Source organism: Lissotriton vulgaris, chromosome 1_1 (assembly GCF_964263255.1).
Source record: "Lissotriton vulgaris chromosome 1_1, aLisVul1.2, whole genome shotgun sequence".
Lineage (NCBI taxonomy): Eukaryota > Metazoa > Chordata > Amphibia > Caudata > Salamandridae > Lissotriton > Lissotriton vulgaris.
In genome coordinates, this window is record NC_141685.1 from 267,256,581 (window position 1) to 267,278,031 (window position 21,451).

At 47.7% G+C, this 21,451-nt stretch overlaps 1 protein-coding gene across 1 annotated transcript in view; it reads right to left on the bottom strand.

Annotated features, from left to right (window-relative positions):
- EIF2B3 (eukaryotic translation initiation factor 2B subunit gamma) overlaps positions 1-21,451 on the bottom strand; it is a 479,361-nt gene that overhangs the window by 304,926 nt on the left and 152,984 nt on the right. Inside the window, exon 5 of the mRNA XM_086952297.1 lies at positions 7,109-7,220. Coding sequence (XP_086808423.1) covers positions 7,109-7,220 — 112 coding nt within the window. The remainder of the gene's footprint in view (positions 1-7,108; positions 7,221-21,451) is intronic.

Here is a 21,451-nt window from a genome sequence, read left to right on the forward strand (position 1 = left end):
TAAAGTTTGGGTGTTTTAGAAACTATTGACCAATCTATAAAGACATTTTGTTGTTGCAAACTCTGCACCATGGTTTGTGGTTCCAAAATGGGTTTTGGTACATATTAAACCCATTTTGAGAGCTGGAAAAGCATTTCCGACTCTCAAAATAGGTTTAGTGACCCACACCAAATCTGCCTAAAAGGTGCGTTACCTCTAAATTCTGATTGGGTACGATGCGTATCAAAGTGGTTTGCAACTGAAATTCTATGTTCAGCACTTACATGGAAGAGGTCAGCCAGTGCGTTTCCGCCACATTGTACAGTGCGCCTATCTGTGGCATCACTAATGCTTACATAGACAGAAAAAACACAGAAGGCTAACTTATATCTGACCCATTTCGTTTTTGGTGTTAAAAAGCCAGTTTTTAAAGTCAGAGAAGCGGAATTGATGCTTTGATTTCCAGGCAGGAGAAAGGAGCTTTGCTACGCCGCAATTCTCAGCATGCTGTACCACCATCCCCATGTTTACACACCAGGAAATGAGCATCACTTCACTACTAGTTTGTGGAAAACACTTTTTATTGAATTATTTTGGTCACTTGTATCCCACCCGAAAACACAATGTACCACCCCAGTAACTGCACCCACATGTCGTAAGGGATGAGCACACTTTGATAGGTTGGTGCTTCCGGGGAGGAACTGGAGATGACGTCAAACAGTGGGCCTGATCCCAAGTGCTATTTGCAGTTGTTTGTGCACTGGAGCCAGGGTGTCTAAAGTGTGTGAGTGTTTCTCACTTTGCAAATCATGCGACTGGTTCACACCAGTGATTTGAAGGTAGAATTAATGCCATAACCAAATCTCCCATTGGGATTCCCAACCTTGGGATAATAATTGATATCTTCCTGGCTACCAGTGTGAAGGCGTAGAAAGCTGCATGTATAGCGCGTCGGGTGCATCCGATCCATCATGGCTTCTTAGGTGGTTGGTCGGTGCCTAAAGAATGTTACTGATAACCCAAGCAACACACAGACCTAGCCAGTACGGACACTTCCTCGTAAGGAGGATGGGCTGATGAGGTGGGAGCAGATATGGTGGCTCTCCAACCATGGACCAGAGTCTGCTAAGTTAGGTAGACGTAGGAGGTGGATACTCTGGCATGTCGGAGAGATGGTTACAGTAGAGAGTTGGGTGGAGTCAACAACCAGGCGCTATAAAGCGGAGAACGAGATTCAGTTCAGAATGAGGCACAGTATGGACATACCCAAGGTGGAGCATCAGGCAAAGTTAAACGTGGGAAGGATGTGGCAGAGGACACTGTCGGGTGGAGAGTCCAGTACATCATAGAATCTGGTAAAGCAAAGAGACTCAGATTGTGGGAATGATCGAGAGTCAAATGCGGGTCAGTCGTTACAGTAGAGACTCGGGTGATGGAGCGGAGGAGACTTGGGCACAGTAGAGCATCAAGCACAGGTGATAAAGACTGGAAGCTTTGAGTGTCAGGTGAGATTGGGAATCAGGTGAGTTGAGAGCTCAGGAGGATGTACATGCTTCGGTCTGGCATTCTGTAAACTGCTGGCCTGGACCAGGAGCCAGGGGGAAGCGGGTGAGTCGCATGTGAGTGAGCCTACAGTCTGAGCATACAGCGCCTTTGCCTTACACATGCAGAATCTGGTAGCGGCACTGTGATTCGAGGGCTGAAGGACTGCAGCCCCGGTGGGCCTGACAGAGGCTTCTGTAAGACTTAGGAATGTGCTACAAGTGATCTTTTAAAGCAGAATTTATTTCCTTAGCAGGACTCGTCCCATGAGGCACAGAAGCTCAGTGCAGATGTTCTTGCCAGCCCTCCTGAAGGACGAGCTTCAGCCAGCTCCCTCCGCATTAGTATAAGTTACAGATTTATGAAGTGCAGGAGGAATTGAACGATTCCGCTTTGTTGAAAGGAGTCAGAGCGCGGAGCTTGGCCAAGTCGGCTGCTCATCTGCAGGATTCCACCCACAGACCAAGCAAAACGACATGGCGGCGACAGAGCGGGAAGGCTGGTGGTGTGGGCTGCAGGGCAAGGTTCCAGAATGGAAGGCAGATGAAGCAAACCAACAATAGGGAGGAAAAACAAAAGACTGAATACAACAGAGGGAGGACCACCAGAGGCCGAGCTGCTGAGACACAGGCTAGCTGCCAACAGGCACTGTGCGGAGGGACGAGATTTAGGGGCTCACCGGCATCCAGGCGTGAAAAGCAGGAGGTCTGCCAGAGGACGAAGGCATGTCATCCTCGCATCCCGCAGTGCGGTCCACTCTGCCCTGCCAAGTGCCAGTAGGGGACCATGCTGCCTTGGCACACAACCAGAGTGGTGCAGCCCTAATAAAACCATGACGGGTGGCATACAGCCAGTAGAGAGCCACCCAAGTCACGCACAAGTAAAGCATGCATACCCAGATGCACAACTCATCTTCTTTCACGTTCTCAGAGAAGTGTTTGGGGGCAAAGTTCTCATGTTTCTGGTCAAAAGTATAATCTTCTCAACCAGGTCTCTATACACATTGGTGCAGTACAATACTGTGCAAGGGAAAATAGTTAGACGGTGGTGGGTGGGGGTGCTTTCCTCTCTTATGGTTTAAATCTGGTTTTATTGTTACAGCTTCTGCTCATCACAACAATGAACTTGCCATCATGGAAGGTTCAGTCCCCTCGAAATCACATACAAAGAGAGTAACTTTTAAACAATAACACCCCTCCCCCCACCACCCACCACCCAATATCCCTTCCTCTTCCCTTCTCGGGTACCAGTAGCAATATGAAGATACAGGTCAGTTCCCTAAATTCTTGAGACAGCAGGGCCCTGGGCAGAGAGAGCAAGGGTGAGTTACTCCATTCCCAGAATGAACCAGAGGCCCTGAAGCCACCCTAGGTGTGTCGTGTAGTGGCGGTTCCTCTCAGCGTTAGGATGGTTTGATGGTCAGCACCAGGGCTATGAATGGTTGCCAGGGAGTTCTATACGTCTCACCCTGGGTAGGGAGCGGAAGAGTGAGCTTCTCCATTCCCAGAACGGACCAGAGGCCCTGAAGTCACTCTAGGTGTGTCGTGTAGTGGCGGTTCCCCACAGCGTTAGGGTGGTATGATGGGCCGCCCCCAGGGCTACGCTAATGTGACGCCCGACGGCGTGATGTGAGTGGGTAAGGGCATTAGGGAGTCCTAGCAGGGTACATGACGGGAACCTGGGGAGCTGGGTGTCGATATCATCCAGGACAGAATCCCAGAATGAGGTCACCTTTAGGAAGTCCCAGAGGATGTGAGTGAGGGTGCTCTGAGCCCCGCATTGTCGCCAGCAACACTCGCTACGAGTCGGGTTACCCTTGTGAAGCCCAATAGGAGTTGAATTCAAGTAGGTGGCAATCTTCACAGCCGTTTCAGTGCTGGATGCATTATAGGCAGCGTTTCTTGCTCTACAAAAGACATCATGCCTGCTTTCCTCTTTCAACTGCCATAAGAAAATGTTGCTCTCCGCTACGACATGACCATATTTACAGTAAACTTGGCATGAATGTCGAACTTAATCTAAAATCTGGATTTTTGCAATTTAATAGTTTAATGGCTTGAAATGTTAGCATTCGAAAAAAGGTGCAGCATAGGCTTGAAAGGGTTAACACTAAAGATATTTATTGATTTGTTTACAACTTTAGCACCATTTGACGAATAAGCATGACATGTGGTAGACACTTGCAGGCTGAGGCAGGGCTACTCTTGATAGTTTCATATTCTTTCAGGTTCATTAACGTGAGGTCCGGTTAAAATAAGTGAGGGGGAAACATTTTTTTCATGTGTTAATAAGTCTGACACTCTGTGACGAATCTGCACAACATCTGTCAGAAGTTTAGAAGGATTACTTTTTCACTGGTGTGTCAGGGTTTCTGGCACTGTTTCAAAGGTGGGCATAATAAAAATCTAATTTCAAATAACTTGGGTACTGTTTGATCAATGTTTATCAAATGTGACAGGCAGTTAACAAGTTACAGTGGGGGCAGGTGTTTAAGGTTTCGTGCTGATCAATGAATGGCCGGGCAAAATGTAAGGGGGGGAGGAGAACATTTTTGAGTTCATAAATACTTTTGATGATTCTGCACACAATTAGGTAGCTTGTGGAATTTTCAATTTCATGCAAGTCCATGGGGCAGATTTAAAGTATTCACTTGCTAACAAAGTTGGCACAGATTGATGAAACCAAGCAAAAGTTGGACGGCACTTACCAGGCTTAGCTTTCTGTTACAATACCCAGTTTTGAAAAGTTCCAGCAGGGTGGAGGGGCGAGAGGGCAGGGGCTTGTGGGGAAGGGGGCAATAAAGTTTGATTAACTAATAACTTTGGAACAGATTGATGAATCTGCATGACATTTGGCAAAAAGAAAGGTAGGGCCCATGCAAGGCCAGGCAGACCCTTTGGCCAACCACAGTGCTCACAGCCAAATGAGGCTGGGCACAGGGCCTGGCTGAAGGGCAAGCACAGCATCTAAAGGCTGGTGAATGCAGCCTGTCATCAGAAAAGACATTTCTTGAAAATGGTTAGCGATTAGTTGTGCATCAGCAAACCCCAAACTAAAAACGCTCTGGAATGTGCTAATTAGGCAGAGAAGGATTCACACCACAATCCTACCCTACGTCACGAGCCTTGATATTGTTGGTAGTGATGTCCAATGTAACTCCTCATTTAGCCCACTTCACGGGTCTTTGCGAAGAAGATAAATCTTTGCTCATTGAAAATCAGTCTCTATAATATATCATCTTTCTGATTCTCTCGATCGCTAGGCATTTAATTTCTTTATCTGTATGTTCTACTCAATAAATGCTCACCTAAAGGCGTGAACTCTCCCTTTAGTCTGAGTGCACATCTATGTTCTATTTTACTACACCTAACTTCTGTGGTAGTTAGTGCAATGTAGATTGTTTCACAAGGAACACAGATCTGCAATCAGACTGAAGACGTTGTATATTTAGCACTCTCCCTAATTGTTGGGGGGTGGACTGTAGGTGTTTGAATATTAGATAAGGAGTGTGACCAGGATCTTGATAAAAAGGCGGGCCTCTAAGTATTCACTTTAATACTAAAAGAGATTATGAAAGATGTGTAACCTTATTTAAGAAAAGCAATAGTTGTATGATTGATTTATGCAGATTAAGGCATTCTTGGCATCTCTGCTACCCTGTGACTTTCTTTTCAAGAGAATGGATTACCAACAGGCCTACCATTAGTTTTTTTTTAAAGTACAGCGGAGCCCCTCAAACATGGCTACCCCCCACCCTGCCAATATTCTGGTGGCAGTTCAGGCTGCAAGCTTTGTGCCTACGGGGGAGAGAGGGAAGTGGACAAAGTACTTAATAGAGTCAAGTCAGAAATGATTGTAATACCCTTATCAAGGGAAGAAGGAAGAGAGGAAAGCAAATTTGGGAGAAGGACCCAGTGGCTTCGAGAGGGCTTTTCCACCTTTCAGAAAAATATCTAGCATTCCTTTTTAACTGGTATTTGAGAGAGGTTGATAAAAACAACCAAATGAAAAAAGAAGCGAAGCAGTATCAAGAGTGAAAAATAAACTAATGAATTATGACAACCTAAGACAAACAGCACCTGTCTATTAGAAACACAAATTTACCTAACACAGCAGAAACAAGACACAATAAATAATGCAGTTCAAATTGTACTCAATTAAAGGTAGACACTTTTGTCTGAATAATACGTTTTGTTTTGCTCTTGATCTTTATCTAGCCACACCACAGCCCAAATCAAATGTCTAACTGTGCTTGTATTAGTTTACAGGGCTCTGAACCATTCAGGGATAACTATATTAAAGTCTACCCACTTAAAAAAGTAATAGATCCTGCTAACTCGATAACACACATTCTCATCCAAATGCCTTCTATCAAAAACTGAGCATTGTGGAGCAATCTGTGGACAGATTAGCATTGAGAAAACCTCATCTCTGGCAGCTTGGGTTCGAGCCTACTTGAACACGTGTGTTGGGGTACCGTATGTCCTTGACAAGGTTGGAAATATCCGCTCATGTAAATTAGCCAACCTGAAGTAACCAACAATATAAGAAAATGTGTCACTCATTTCCATACATAGTGGAATATCAAGTCCTCAAAGCCACTATTAGATGTTTTTACCAAATCTGAGTCACTTATTGTGCGGCTACGAAATACTTACTTAAGAAGGGTGGGGTAAAGATGGGTGGAGGCAAAGCTCAAGGGGTCATGGAAAGCTGGATTCCAAACATTCCTTCAAATGAATGTACTTGAAAAGTGCCCTGCCAGTAAAACCACCCCCCTTTTCTGAATAGTAAAACCATGTAGGCACAAAGGTGGAATGGTGTGAGTTGGCCAATATGGTCAATGCACTGCTGCAGTCAGGGTTGCCGCAATTGGTCAGTGATACTGAGGGAATATCACACATCATCCCAAATGTGAGTTTCATAAGAAATAGTTCAACTCCCAGTCCCAAAAGCATTGAAGGATATCTAATGCCTTTAGGATTTTTCAGTGTGCGTGGCCTTCAGCTCGATTTACTTACAATCGTTCGGAAAAAGTAGGTGGAAGAAAGTATGTCTGGCCCCATTCTCAGAAGCTAGCTACCCTTTAATACTGCCTTACATCAGATTGAGTTAAGTACCCGTCACATGCTCAATCTACGATGATAAGCCTGGTGTAGTTATTTCAACATCCAAATGAAGGAGATGATAACAGGCTGAAGCCTCCTAAACAAGTAATGGAGAATACGCCAAGTAATGGCCCAAAACAGTGGTAGAATTGTAGTATGGCCATCTTGAGGAGCTAAATCCACCAGAGGAGCGATAAGGGCAAAACATGTCAGTGTACGTTCTAATGCACCCCTGAGTATGGAACCAATGATGGATTCCTTTGTGGGTGCCAGAAACATTTAGCAAAGAGGAAAAAACAAAGAACTAACACATACAAAGAACAAGATGAAGCATGCAAACACTCCCCTTTGTTTCACTTCATCATGAGGAAGGAAAATGCCTGGCCGCCATTTCCTCCTTTTCTATGAGCTTCATAACACCACCTCAGGTTTGTGCGGCTACCACCCCGTCCCAGGTGCCACCTCTACCCCGTGCTTACTTTTGTAGGATGGACTTCTTCATCACCAGTTCCTCCTCCATGTCGGCCTCGTTGGACATGTAAAGCAGTCGCTTCCCTGAGTTGTCCACGCCAATGAAGTCACGCTCCTCCACTAGAAGAGATGAGAGACAAGAGCCGGTGTGATGGGCAAGCTGGTGGTCTTTCATCAATAACACAAGGACATGTCTTTTATTTTAATGTCTTTTCATACACAGGCATGTACAGCATCTCGCTGAAGCAGAGTTCATGCACGCAAAGGAGCATTGGTGCATTCCAATGCAATCTACATCAAGGAGGGCAAGGCAGAGACCACTAAGTCAGGGGCTACCACATCATAGTGGGTGGGTTGGAGTACGCACTAGAAATACATACAATGTTTTGATGGATGTGGGAACCGTGCATGGAGAAAGAACAAAAACACAAGACATTGTTACATAATGCCCAAACACAAAGTCATCCTCAGGTCTCTGTACAGTCATACTGTTGCTAAAAAAATCTAAGCCGTACTGGCAAAGAAACCCAGACTGACAATTCGATGGTTTGCTAGTCAGCCTCAGTCTCTGCTTCGAGTAACTCACAAGACTAAAACCCCTTCAGGCCCTCTGGCCCTAGAACCTCTTGGGATGGGACTGCATATCAGCTCTATGCACGTGCGGTCAGTTTGTTTCTTGCATCGAAAGGGCCCTCCTTCTGGACCTGAACTTGACAGCACCAGTGCAGATGGATCTCAGGCCAGGCTCCAGACCACACACCACAGACTCAAACAAGGAGCACACTTCTTTTCCTACGTGGTATCTTGGCTGTGGAATACTCTCCACGAGTACCTATGCACCTCAAGCAATCATTCATCTTTAGAAAAATAATGAAAACATATCTTTGCCAAGAAGCTAAACTTAGAAAGGCAGATAACAGCACCAGGACGCGTGCTAATAAAATAAGAAAAATTAACATTAACATCAGTGGAGGGGCTTATGGGGGCACAATCAGTTTTCTTTGGGGGCGTGGCCTGCTGGCCAATATGGAGGATCCCACATTCCCTACTATCTGACAGAATCCTAAGTCATCAGCAGTCTGAGTGGGTGGTGAGACAGTAGCCCCCCAGGCTGCTGCCTAAAACGCAGAGAGTAATTGCCTGTCCCTGGTGTGGCCGGTAGAGTGAGAGCACTTCCTCCAAGCACACAATGGCTCACAAGATGGCGGCCGAACGGTGGGATCCAAGAAAGCTGTAGAGATAGCTGTGTGGAGTGGTAGGCCCAGCAGACACCAAGTGTATGTGAAGGCTGGGGTACCTGCTCAGGAAGCGTGGGCCCTCAGAGGCTCTCTTTCCTTCCTGTCCCTGGTCCAGCGTCCCGGCAGGAGATGGAGAGTGATGCTGGAGCCTGATGAGTGGCTGGCATGGAGATAGGGCAGAACAGAGCATTCTGGTAGAGGCAGCAGGCCCCAAGAGGAATAAAGAGCCAGGTGGGTCTGGTGGGAGGTGCAGGCACCTGCCGCAAAGCAGATTCTGCTGACAGCTTGCACCCTGGTGCTTGGGCGAGGAGTCTTATACGGGAGCAGTGTAGGGGCCTTTTCCCCCTCTTGGCTTCTGATTCTTGCACCTAGTGACCTGTATTGGCATGGCAGATATGGAAAATGCTGCGGGGTAAACCATGATCCTTGTGAGGGCTCGACTGGCAAGGACAAGGTGTGACAGACTGGACAGTGGTATGTCAGAGCCCAGTGGAAGCAACCCAAACTGTTACTTCAAGTGGCAAATGCAAAAATTGGGTCCAATGCCTTAACACCTTGTGCGGGGGGGGGCATCTCTCTTTTTTTGTCAGTTTGGGGACCTATAGGGTCACATAGGGCCATAGCAAATTAAGCTCTGCAGAGTCACGGATGAGGGAGTAACACAGACTGGAAGTGGAGACGGGGGGCTCCTTGCTCCCTGTGGACACAAAGGCCTGGAACAGGGCTGGAGGGGTCACGTTGAGCCACACCTAGTCCGTACAATTTATAAGAGCAGGCAGCCTGAGTAATTGCTTTGCATAATGTGTAAAGTGCTCTGATATCTTCGGGTCTAGCTAGCGCAATATAAAATTCTAAAATAAATAAATTAGAGCCACAGTGGAGCTTTAGACCAGCGTGATGGTCAAATGCTGCTCCTGGAGTGGGGAGGGGAACTTGATTGAGAAGTTGGCCCTCTGGGCTGTTTGTATTTCAAATGGACAACCCACAAAGCCTCAAAACGGCAGGAGACAAGAATGCCCAATGACAAGCAAAAGTGCGGAACCTCATTGGTCACCCCCAAAAGGGTGAGATGGGGAGTGCCAAAGGACAATTAGCCTCAGCTGAAACAGTCCTGCAAGCCCTTAAAGAATCCAGGTCAGCGCTAGTGGACAAAATGGATGAAATCAGAGTGGATGTAGCCCGGATACACCAGGATCTTTGTAAAACCCTTAAAAGAGTTACTAAAGCTCATTGGTGGAAGATAAGTGCCAAACAATTCAAGCAGCAATGGCCCATTTGGCTGGGATGTCCAGAAGCCTGGATAACAGAGTTGAGGAGGCAGAAGGGAGGACAAGGAAAAACAAAATCAGCATTGTAGGCATACCTGAGAGGGTAGAGGGTTCATCAGTAGCTCAATTATTAATGACATGACTCAAAACCCTGGCTTCCACTTAGCACGCCACTGAGGCCTATCATTGCCTTCGTTCTCAGTTATGAAAACAGAGACATTATAGTATGATAGGCATGGCCTAGACGAACTATGTTTGAAAATAGTAAAATCCTATTGTTCCTGGACTACACATGCTCAGTGTAGCAACACCGCTGCTCCTTTCTAGTTGTCAAGCAAAAACTCAAAGCCATGTACCTGGACTATGTACTCGTGTTCCAGGCTAAGCTCCGGGTCACCTTCCACAGTCGAATGTGTTTTTAAAAAAAAAATCAAAACTCTGGAGACAGACTGGGTCGAGGAGAGAGGACCAGGGTCCAGCAGACCAATCTGGGACCCTCCCTGACGGTGGCAGAGCTACTGTTCCCCAAATGTACAGATCCCAGCAGCATGGGTGGAGGGGTAAAAAACAGTCTCCGTCTGAACGGAGATGTGGAAATGAGGGACTTGAATGGGAAGGATTTAGGAGAAGAGGTTGGGCCAGAGGATCTACAGACACTTGAAAAAATATATTGGCCTCGGTGGATCAGTTGGTATCGCTAACAAAGGCCATGAAAGGAGGGACGGCGACATTTTGAAGTCTCAAAGATAGCGATTAAGCAAAGTTTCATAAGGGGGTGATACAGCAGGTGACCTTCTAGTTAATCCCCCACACAGTTTTGGTTTGAAAGTTAATAACTCTTTGTGTGGGGTGATAGTTGCTACAGGCAAAGAAATATAGATTGGAGGGGTGCTTGAGGGAGGTGGACAGAGAGAGTACTATCGGAGGGGGCTGAACAACACACCTTTCAAGAGTTGGGGAAGCGGGTAGTTTCAAGCACACACACGCATGGGAAAAATGGAGAGGGTTTGGGTGGGATGACACTGAGGTTGTTCTTCTTTATAAGCACAGTACATTGGGTCACACATGATGAAGAAATGCCAACATGGTCCAACTGACAGGACAAGGATGAACAGATGCATAAATCCCAAACCTCCCAATCAGTGATCCCAACAGGACAGAGGAACGAGCTGAGGGTCCTCTCCTGGAATGTTAATTGTCCAGCAAATCAAAAGAGGTGTGGTGACAAAAAACATCAGTGGCAAACTTGCCGGTCAAGTATTGCTCTAAAAGACCGATTTATTGGGAAGCAACTGTAAATGTTTAGGGGCCAACATACATCATTAGGGTGGAGGGTTCACAAAGGGTTCTAGAAAGTAGCCATTCTAGTGAGAAAGAGCCCCCCTAATTTCAGATCGTTAAGAGGTAGATTGATCCAAATGGATGTTATGTAGGAGTACAAGGTAAATTGGGAAGACAGGCATTACTGACATTGAATGTATATGCACTTCTCACAATCCAACAAATGGTGTTAGACATAACAGAACCCATATTAACATAGGCAAATGGTATGGGATCTTGATAGAACATTCACCTCGCAGACCCCTCATACAGCCACATGCTTTTAGCACAATTTGCTCATGCACTTGGCCTAGCTGACATTTGGAGAGACAAACAATATTTGTTCCTATCAGGTGCCCATGAGACACTCTCCTTGGACTATAGTTTCAATCCAACAGGTGCAATCACCTCCGTACAGAAGGTGAAATACTTGGCTAGAGGCCTATCTGGCCATTCCCATCTTAAGATCAGACGGGGAAAAACTAGACAACCACAGGATGAACAACTGGCAGTCAGCTACTTGGGAACTCAACGATAAAGAGATAGCAACTAGACTTCAAGTGGACTCTACACTGAATTTTGAACAACACATAGGGCATGGGTACTCACAAGCTTTCACTCGGAGGCCAAATTTACAGTGTGGTTTGTCGCTGAGGGCCGCAACGGTGGGGACGGTGGCTGTGGGGGAGTGGGGAGGGGCTAGATTAAAAAAAAATAACTGTGACCATGAGGTCGAACACAGGTCCCTCCTGGGGATGCCTTCGTCCATTGAGCCACCAGACCCGGCATACACACCTCTCTCTCTCTTCCTCCGTCTTCCTCTCTCTCTCTCCCGGTGTCTCCCTCCCTCTCTGTCTCCCTCCCTCTGTCAGTCTGTCTGTCTCAGTCTGTCTGTCTCAGTCGGTCTCCTTCCCTCTCTCTCCCTCCCTCTCCGTCTCCCTCCCTCTCCGTCTCCCTCCCTCCCTCTCCGTCTGCTTCCCTCTCCGTCTGCCTCCCTCTCCCTCCCTCTGCCTCCCTCTCCCTCTCCCTCTCCCTCTGCCTCCCTCTCCCTCTCCCTCTGCCTCCCTCTCCCTCTCCCTCTGCCTCCCTCTCCCTTTCCCTCTGCCTCCCTCTCCCTCTCCCTCTGCCTCCCTCTCCCTCTGCCTCCCTCCCCCTCTGCCTCCCTCCCCCTCTGCCTCCCTCCCCCTCTGCCTCCGTCCCCCTCTGCCTCCGTCCCCCTCTGCCTCCGTCCCCCTCTGCCTCCGTCCCCCTCTGCCTCCGTCCCCCTCTGTCTCCGTCCCCCTCTGTCTCCGTCCCCCTCTGTCTCCGTCCCCCTCTGTCTCCGTCCCCCTCTGTCTCCGTCCCCCTCTGTCTCCGTCCCCCTCTGTCTCCGTCCCCCTCTGTCTCCGTCCCCCTCTGTCTCCGTCCCCCTCTGTCTCCGTCCCCCTCTGTCTCCGTCCCCCTCTGTCTCCGTCTCCCTCTGTCTCCGTCTCCCTCTGTCTCCGTCTCCCTCTGTCTCCGTCTCCCTCTGTCTCCGTCTCCCTCTGTCTCCGTCTCCCTCTGTCTCCGTCTCCCTCTGTCTCCGTCTCCCTCTGTCTCCGTCTCCCTCTGTCTCCGTCTCCCTCTGTCTCCGTCTCCCTCTGTCTCCGTCTCCCTGTCTCCGTCTCCCTCTGTCTCCGTCTCCCTGTCTCCGTCTCCCTCTGTCTCCGTCTTCCTCTGTCTTGGTCTCTGTCTCCCTCTGCCTCAGTCTCCCTCTGCCTCAGTCTCCCTCTGCCTCAGTCTCCCTCTGCCTCCGTCTCCCTCTGCCTCCGTCTCCCTCTCCCTCTGCCTCTGTCTCCCTCTCCCTCTCACTATGTCTCCCTCCCTCTCTCTAGGTCTTCCTCCCTATGTCTCCCTCCCTCTGTCACCCTATGTCACCTCACCCTGCAGGTGTGTAAGCCCAGGCTGAGACAGCTTCCCGGGCACACACACAGCTGCACCCGATTCCTTCATAGGTCTTTAAAGACCATTTACATTTTAGAGGATTTTTTGTAAATTCACCTCTTCTTAGCTCCCCTGCATCTCCGCTCTATCACTGGATGCGCCTGGCCCCCACAGAGCAGAGCCTCTCGGAGTCGTGCTGCTGCAACCGGCAGTATTTACGGACACTCTTTAAACATTTTTTTTAAAACACAGGTACAATGTCTACAAGGTCCGCAGGCCGCCAAGGAAGGGCCGTACTAGGAGTAGCCGTGACATAGGGCTGTGGAATCCCCATCAATACTTTAGGAGCATATAAATCGTACACAGAATATCGTACCTCAAAAAAGCAACGAAAGGCAATGCAAATTGCAGTTTTAGATGAAGAGATACTGAAGATTATACACAGAATCGCAGGATAATATTTGGCATCTAACCGCTTCGATGCAGCCGGAATTCCCGCGCTGTGCGGGAAAATTTCACACGTGCGCGGTTTGGACGGCCCCCGGTCGTCCTCTGAACACTCCCACCGAGACAGCTGGGGGTCGTCCGATGCACGAAAGCGGTTATAAGCCAGACAGGAAGAATACCACAATGTAACCCACAATGCAACTAAGCAGCATTTTCTCTCCCTGCAGAGAAACTATATGATGTTGGAGACAAAACATATTGCCTCATAGCTTAGGTGGTTAAGAAAGAGGAGGAATTTATGCAGTGAAGAATACATTAATGCTTTCCTGGGGTGAAGGCTAGCGGTACTATCACTAGGGGAGGATAGTAGGGACTTATTAGAATAAGATATTTCACTGACGGAGATATCAAATGTCCTGGAGCAAATGCAGACTGGCAAGGCTTGGAGATTTAATAGAATCCCGGTGGAATTCTATAAACAAATATCACCATTGTTGGGTCCATTCCTCCAAAATATGTTTAATGAGGCAAAAGAGTCAGGCTACTAGCATCAGCAGGGTCCTTCAGCGACTAGAGAAATGATACAAGAATTTTCCTGGTATCCTGTTCTGTCCCTTTCAAGTTTACCCTGTGGAAAACCTGTAAAGCAGGATTTGGTACTTCAGTCAAAGGAAGCCTACAGCCGCCTCCATATTTGGTTGAATTTAGAGGAACCCGTCCTGCCTATTCAGTAGGGGTGGGCGTAGTTGGCGGAATACTACTATGCAGAATTCCATGAAGTTGAATAATGAATTCCGCAACTATGCTCCGTCTGACTCCTAATTAATTAAACAGAGACCTCATATACTTTTGGTAAAACAACAAGTGTCTGTCTTTACATGCTAAAATGCATATTTTCACAAAAGTGAATATTAAAATTTAGCAAGCAGTGAGAGGTGATGATTTTGGGATCCTCCCTAACCTAGGAAGAGAACCAAGCAGATGCCTTGAAAACAAAGAGCACATCTTGCTGAACGAGTCGGTAGTGGTCCCATCCTCTTACGACCACCCCAAGTACAGTTATGGGCAAAAATACAATCCCAACTAAAGGCCCTGCAAAGCATTATGGGACAAGATTAGCAGTGGGCAGTGAATATTAAAGTATCCAATATCAAAATAATTCTACAAAGAGCTGCAGTTCAACTAGTCGTTACTAGGTGTCCCTCACGAGTCAAATGCAAAAGCATCGAAACCCTTTCATGAAGCTGCAGTTCCACTAGTCGTTACTAGGTGTCCCTCATGAGTCAAATGCTTTGGGACACCTAGCAATATTCACTGGCCACTGCTAATCTCGTCCCATAATGCTTTGCAGGGCCTTTGCTTGGGATTGTATTTTTGCCCGAAACTGTGTCTAGCGTGGTCCTAGGAGGATGGGACCACCACTAAATCGTTCAGCATGATATGCTCTTTGTGTTCAAGGCATCTACTTGGTCCTCCCCCTAGGTTAGGGGAGACCCCAAAATCATCACCTCTATCATTGCCTGATATTTTTCATTTTCCAAGTTCACTTTTGGGAGTTGTTTATATGCTTTTTAGGATGTAAAGTTGCTTTATCAAAGCATTTGTGGGTGCAGTTTAGTAGCTGACTCCGCCAATGCATAGTTAACAAATGTAGTTAACAAATCTCCGCAGAGTTCATTGCCCAGGGTTACTATTCAATTCAGCCTATTGCTTGCTCCTGGGACCTATTTTTCCCTTTTTCACACCTATTCAAAGTGAATAACTGGTTGGGATCAGGCAAAGACTTATGCTTATTAGCTGCCTAAAAGTTCAGGCAGGCAAAGGGTAACTTTCTGAAACGTACTTCTACATAAAATTTGAGAGAAAGTTGACTTCACCACTGACCTTGATTTTTAATAACAATTAAAGAGTAGTTGTTTTATTATTTTTCTAGCTGTTCTCTATCCCAAGTTGGCAGTATTAATACTGTACTCTGCATATAGGACATATGGACTTGCCACGGTGAAAATAGTCTTTTGGGCCTCGTCACTACAGAGACAAGGTAATATTCATTGTCTACATGTCCAACATTTTAAATATAATTCCCCTCCCTTGTGAGCTACAAGGCTTACTTCGGAGTGACAGACTAACATTTAAAAGGGAGGTTTTTACCTGTTTTTTACCTTAATTGTTATTTAACAGATTGTATTTCAGGTTACACTGCAGCAGCGAGGCTACACAGAGTAGGCCTGTAGGTATGTTTGCACTGCTACTGTAGTAGATGGCGCAATAGGTGCATTTTAACTTCCATGCTATGTGCGCACTTTTTTTTATTATGAATTTCAGTTAACACAACACAAAACCAATTATACATTGTCAATACAAGGGTACAGTTCAGGCTATTGTTACCGGGTGCATCATGCCCATCATATTTAGACCACATTGAATTAAATTTATTCATAAGTGTTTTTTCAAGACATTCCATAAGGTTGCACGTCAATAGCAATGTACAGTCATTCAAAATTTCGCAATTATTCTAGCATTGCCACCCCGTCCCCACCTTCTGTGTGAGCAATTAGCGCACCCCCATCTCCTGCTCTCTCCAATACTCCTGTTTCTTTACCCACAAGGTACTGCTGGCCTAGCCTGTGGAGGTAGAGCCAAAGGTGCACTTTTCACAGCATATAACAGGGACTTATAGGCAAGTTAAAAGTTCCAATCAGGAATAAGCCAATCGAAGAACAAAAGCGGAGCATAAGCACTTTACTACTGGTTAGCAAGGGTAAAGTGCACCGAGTTCTAAAACCAGAAAAAATATAGGGTCCAGAAAAAGGCTAAGAAAAGTCTGAAGTTATCACACAGAAAATGGAAATTTCGTGCATAAGGTATGCCAAAACGACGTTCTCGAATACCTGAATTGGACATAACTCCTACCGATCGTGAAGAGATTTGGGCTCGGTTTGAATTTTGGAAATGGGTAGTCTTATTCCATAAATCGCAAACAGCGCCGGTGAATGTCAATGTAGTGCCTTCAAGGCATTCAAGCTGGAGAATGGCACTAGGCAGAGGTACCCACTGTTACCTCGGTTGTTTCAAATCTATATAACATTGGTAGGAGGGAACGGCAAGAGGCATGGCTCACAACAATAAGGTTTTGTGGCGAGTCGGGCCAGTCCACTACCAACGCTTTTGGTGGTTTGGTTTCTTGGACGGCCCTGCTATTTCAAAAGGGCTACCAAGCTGCCCAATCGATCTTGGGGTGAGAGCACTTCGGAAACTGTTGTCCGCTAATTGTGTCAAACCCTAGAGGCAAATTTCATACTAGATGCCCAGCCTGGAGGGAAATGGGCAGTATTGGGAGGGAAATGGGCAGCATGCAGCTTCAGGCTCAGAAAGAATACTTCAGATCCACACAGGTCGCTCGTCATAGGGTTGCTCTTCAAAGTACAGGCTACAGAAGGAAAGTCCTTATTATTTTCTAGGGCGTCGCGGTTCTCACTTGAAGAGGTAACATGAAACTCAAAAACCAAGGCAGTCCTGTCCATGTGGGAGAAGCACAGTGAATAGGAGAACAGTCTCAAACATGAAATAAAATTATTAGCTAGAGGAAATTTTGTGAAATCTATTGCCTCAAATCTCTTCAGAAACTAACGGAAGGGCACATATGTGAACCAAAACGGGGGTACAAAACGAGGTGCGTACAAACAACATTGAAGAGAAACCTAAAAGCCACCAAAAAGAGAAGAGAAAGTTGCACTCAAACCTTGAATTCTTCCAAACAGTTCACTTTCCTAGCAACTAAGTGGAAACACCTAAAATGTAATCAAATATATAATCAAATCAGAATCCTTCAGGGATGCTGACATACAATAAACAGCGTCATCTTAAAGATCCCTCATGAACATTTGCTACAAGCTAATTCCAATCACCATACACCACAACACGACCAAGGATTGAGGAACATCATGTCCTTGTCACAAAGTTTCTTTTTGTTCTTTTTTCTTCTCTGTTTTGCTTCAATGCTGGTGATTTGTAATGTTATTATTAATCTCATATGATTTAAGAGAGTTGGAGAGAGATTGCATCTGAGCTTCCAAGTTGTGGACATTGCTAAGATATAGGAATGTTCCACTGCACAGTATAATAACAAGATGGAGGAGAATGTGTGTGTTTTGAAAAGAAATGTCAATAGAAAAATATTTTAAAAATGAACAATGTGGTCTGTGGAAGAAAGACGCTGCTTATCAAGGGCCGCTGGCCACAGCATCAGAGTCGTACAGAGATCCAGAAATGATGGGTCCAGGTCTGAGCTACCAGAATCACATGGGCCATGCAATGCTTGATGTTCTTGTATAATCTAGCAATTGAGGGGTAGGATAGAAGGCTGGCCGATTCATCTTTCCTGATTAAAGAGAGCCTGTCACACAGGGTAATGTTGGCTTTTTCCCCAATGAGGAGTAGTAAAGATCGTGCTTACTTGGACAAGCATATCTAACCCGGACACCTTCAGAGGTCAAAAAAGTCCACATGAACACTCAGGTACTGTGCAGTCCACCTAGACTAACAAGACGCAAGTGACAACCTTCTATGGCAGCCAAGAGTTCATTTACCATCTCGGAGTGCAAAACTCAACCCTAACCTGGTATGAACCAAGCAATGAGAAGCCTGAAGGGGCGGTGAAATAAGCAAGAGTTCCAAAAAGATAATATTAAGCGTGAATTGATTAACATCTTATTGTTTTTGACCCAACAGTTGTTCAAACATCTGGCATGCCACAGAGCTCAGAGCTCAATCGGGTGTCATTAAGGAATTAACAGCACTCTCCAACATTTTTTGCTCATGTGGCTTTTAGTTTGCTTATTTTGACAAGCACAGATCACGTAATTACATTAATTATTCAGCTTTTGGTAAGAAAATATAGAAATATTCAGCAAAAGACGAATATGAGAATTTTGTCCATCTTCGGATTAATACCTAAGCAAAGCTGAACTTTCAATAGATGACAGAGTTGATATGGCTTTAGATTCTTTTGTTGATCATAAACCTCAGATGAACCCGTCCTGAAGATGGAAACATCTGTAACTGGAATAACTTTGTCGCCAACATCAACAGCGGTGGGAAACCAAGAAAGTAACTCCATCATCACGTGAAGGATGCTCCATTTGTGCACGTCTTTACTGATATGCCATAAGAACTACCAATGGGAGGTGTGAGGAGGTCTTCCAACAAAGCTGCAAAAGGACTTAAAGGGAAGCTGAAGGTTGTGCCCTAGGGGCAGCTTCCAGACAACACTTCTGTCACAGAGATAACTACAAGTGCTTAGAATTATTCTGTCCCCAAAGCACCTGGCTCTGATGCCGAAGAGAAGAATGAATGTTTGAGTGGTCCTGCTGGCGGCTCTGGCAGATCACAACCTAGCCCACCTTCCAGGCTGTGTTAGACTCACTCCGCCGTATACACTGGATGGAACCCAGATCTACTTACCTGTGCAAAACCCCTGCCAGTGGGCACTCTGCACTGGCATCACCCACTGAAGGTTTCACACCCTTTCTAGGACATGGAAGGGTAGCTCAGATAGATATCTTGGTTTCTGTTATTAGGATGGCAGGTGAGGCTCCAAAGCTGTAAAGATTGTACTGGTGCCAGCAAAGCCCTGCCCCCGTCCAAAGCCACAGATTCTTCTGTCTGTTCTCACACAGCAAATAATTCAGTTAAGTGGTCTGCGTGTGCGCGGCTGAGAAACTGCAAAACAGTGCCTTGGCATGCCCCTGCAGCTACCCTGCCAACCTATGTGTGTGTGTGTGAGCGTGTGTGTGTGTGTGCAGCATACTTTGTGTGCTTAAAATGCACGTTAGCCATGGACAGCCGTCGCCAGCTCCTTTCCCGCTCTACTTGCCTGGGAGTGCAATGTCGCATTATTTCCAGAGCCGCGGAGCTCTGGCGCTTCCACAGCCTCCTGCGCTTCAGCCCCTTCACCCTTAATCGTTACCAATAAAGCACAGGTACAGACTGGCAAGCGTCGCGGGTCACCGCCAGAGTGCTTAAAGGACACGAGCATGGATTCTATGTCAGGACCGGAGGCTTCAGATTATGCTTTTCTCTCTTCGCTGTTTATTAACACAACATCGCACAGCAGCCAGAAAAGCATCAAAACGTGAAAAATGTTTAGTATTCCAACACAGGAATATCAGAAAAACATCGTAATAACATTGTTTAATAACTACAAGTCCCATGAGATCAACATTAGGCAGTCCTTCTTTAGTGTCCATAAATCCCAATATAAGGCGTCCAACCAACGAACTCCTCCTCTTTCTTCGCTGCTTCGCAGCCAGTTAAGTGCTATTCTCCCTCTCTTGCACATTTTGTGTTTGTTGAGGTTTTTTGTGTTTTCTCTTATTCTATTTGCATTGACTGTTGCTTTGGGGGGGGTCTGTGGGGTTTTTCCCTTCCAGAGCCCCTTCCATCGCGGGGGCACCTTCGCCCCTCACGCGATGTCCCCGTGCATTCCGCGGTGTCGAGTTCGCCGATAGAGGGCGCCTTTGCGGGCGCCGTTGCGTCTCGCCTGCCCGCGCGCAGCTTTCGTCTCACTGATTGGAGCCGCGCTGGGGAGTCGACATCGCAGGTGCCCTGCTGCCGCCTAACCCTGACGCCCTCTTGGGTTGTACTGTCCCGTGCTTGAACGCCCCGGTGGGGTCTGTACTAGTGGTTGTAACCACGTTGCCGCCTGCGGGCGATTTTTCAGCACCTTTTTCTACATCAGCTTCCGCTGGGGTGTTCCCCGCTCGAGCGCGCTGGGAGGCGGTGCGGCCCGGTCTCTGGAGAGAGGGTCGGCGCGCTGTGTAGGCTGGTGCTGCCTTTTGATTGCCCGGTTCCACCGGCCTACAACCCTTGCCAACCTTTGGTTGGCCCACAAGTGGCTGTCTGTGTACGCCATTGGAACCCTCAGTTTCCAATTTCTTCTCTACTGCGTGGTGGACGCCATGGTTGAGGGGTACTACGTCGATGAGGAGGAGTCTCACCAGTACCTCCAAGACGACGCGTTCTATGCGGCTGTGGACCAGTCGATTTACCGGTGCGTGCAGGAAATCGTTGGGCCTATGGAGGACAGACTTTCAGCCCGCATTGTCGTGGAATGTGCCAAGTTGGCACCGGCCCTAGGGGGGTTCCCCGCCAACGACCCTAGCCAGCCTCCTGCGGCCAAAAAGCCACGTGGGGACGCGGGTCCCAGTGGTTCACAAGGTGTGGACAAGGACGCCTTCGAGCGCCTACGCGACGCTTTCCTGGCTAAGGCGTCGGGGTCGGCCTCCGAGGCGCCTCCACCTCAGACCCCTTCAACACCGGCGGACGTTGTCCCAGCCTCCCCGGGGGGGGTTTCCCCCACGGATACAGACGACGACGACGACGACGACGACGACTAGGACTCCGTGCGGTCATGGCGACCGGCGTCCAATTCGACGGAGTTGCCCAAAGACACTTCGGGCATGCTGGACCCAGACAAAATCATGCACCCGCGGTCGGCCAACTGGGCGCCTGGTGACAAGGTGGCGCAGTTTGTAGCGGGCCGCCTCCGCAAGCCCTTGGAGAAGGAGGCGCGCAGCTGTTTGAGGGGCGAATGTCCCCGCCCGACTTTGGATGGGAAGGTGGCCATGACGCCGGAGCTCGATGGAAAAATGGCCACCTTCATGGCGAAGTTCGTCAAGGACCCCCGGAAGGGGATCGACCGTTCCTGGCGCTCCTGCCAGGACAAGCTCTTGGACACCATTGGCCCCCTCACCAAGATTCTCGATATGGCCGAGGAAGCCAAGGTGTCGGGCAGCGCCATTTGCCCGGAAGTACTGTCCAACTGGGCGCAGCTGGCCGTTATCTTCCTGGGGAATGCCAACTGTGCCCTTTCGACCGAACGGCGTCGGTCGCTGCTGATAAAACTGGATCCCAAGTTGGGCGACTTGGCTTCGTCGGAAGCTGGCGCTGTTGCCCAAGGTGAGCTCTTTGGCGAGCCATTCATAAAAGAACTGGGGAAGTTTGTTTCCACCTTCACCTCCCTGGACAAGGCCCAGTCAACCATCAAGCGGGTCTTCCACTAGCGTTTTTCCCGGGGGGGCTGGTCGTGGTAGGGGCCTCACGACCGGCCGTGGTGGTCAGCAACAGCCCGGAAAAGGGCATGGCTCCGGCAGAGGAGGCTACATCTCCTCCGCGA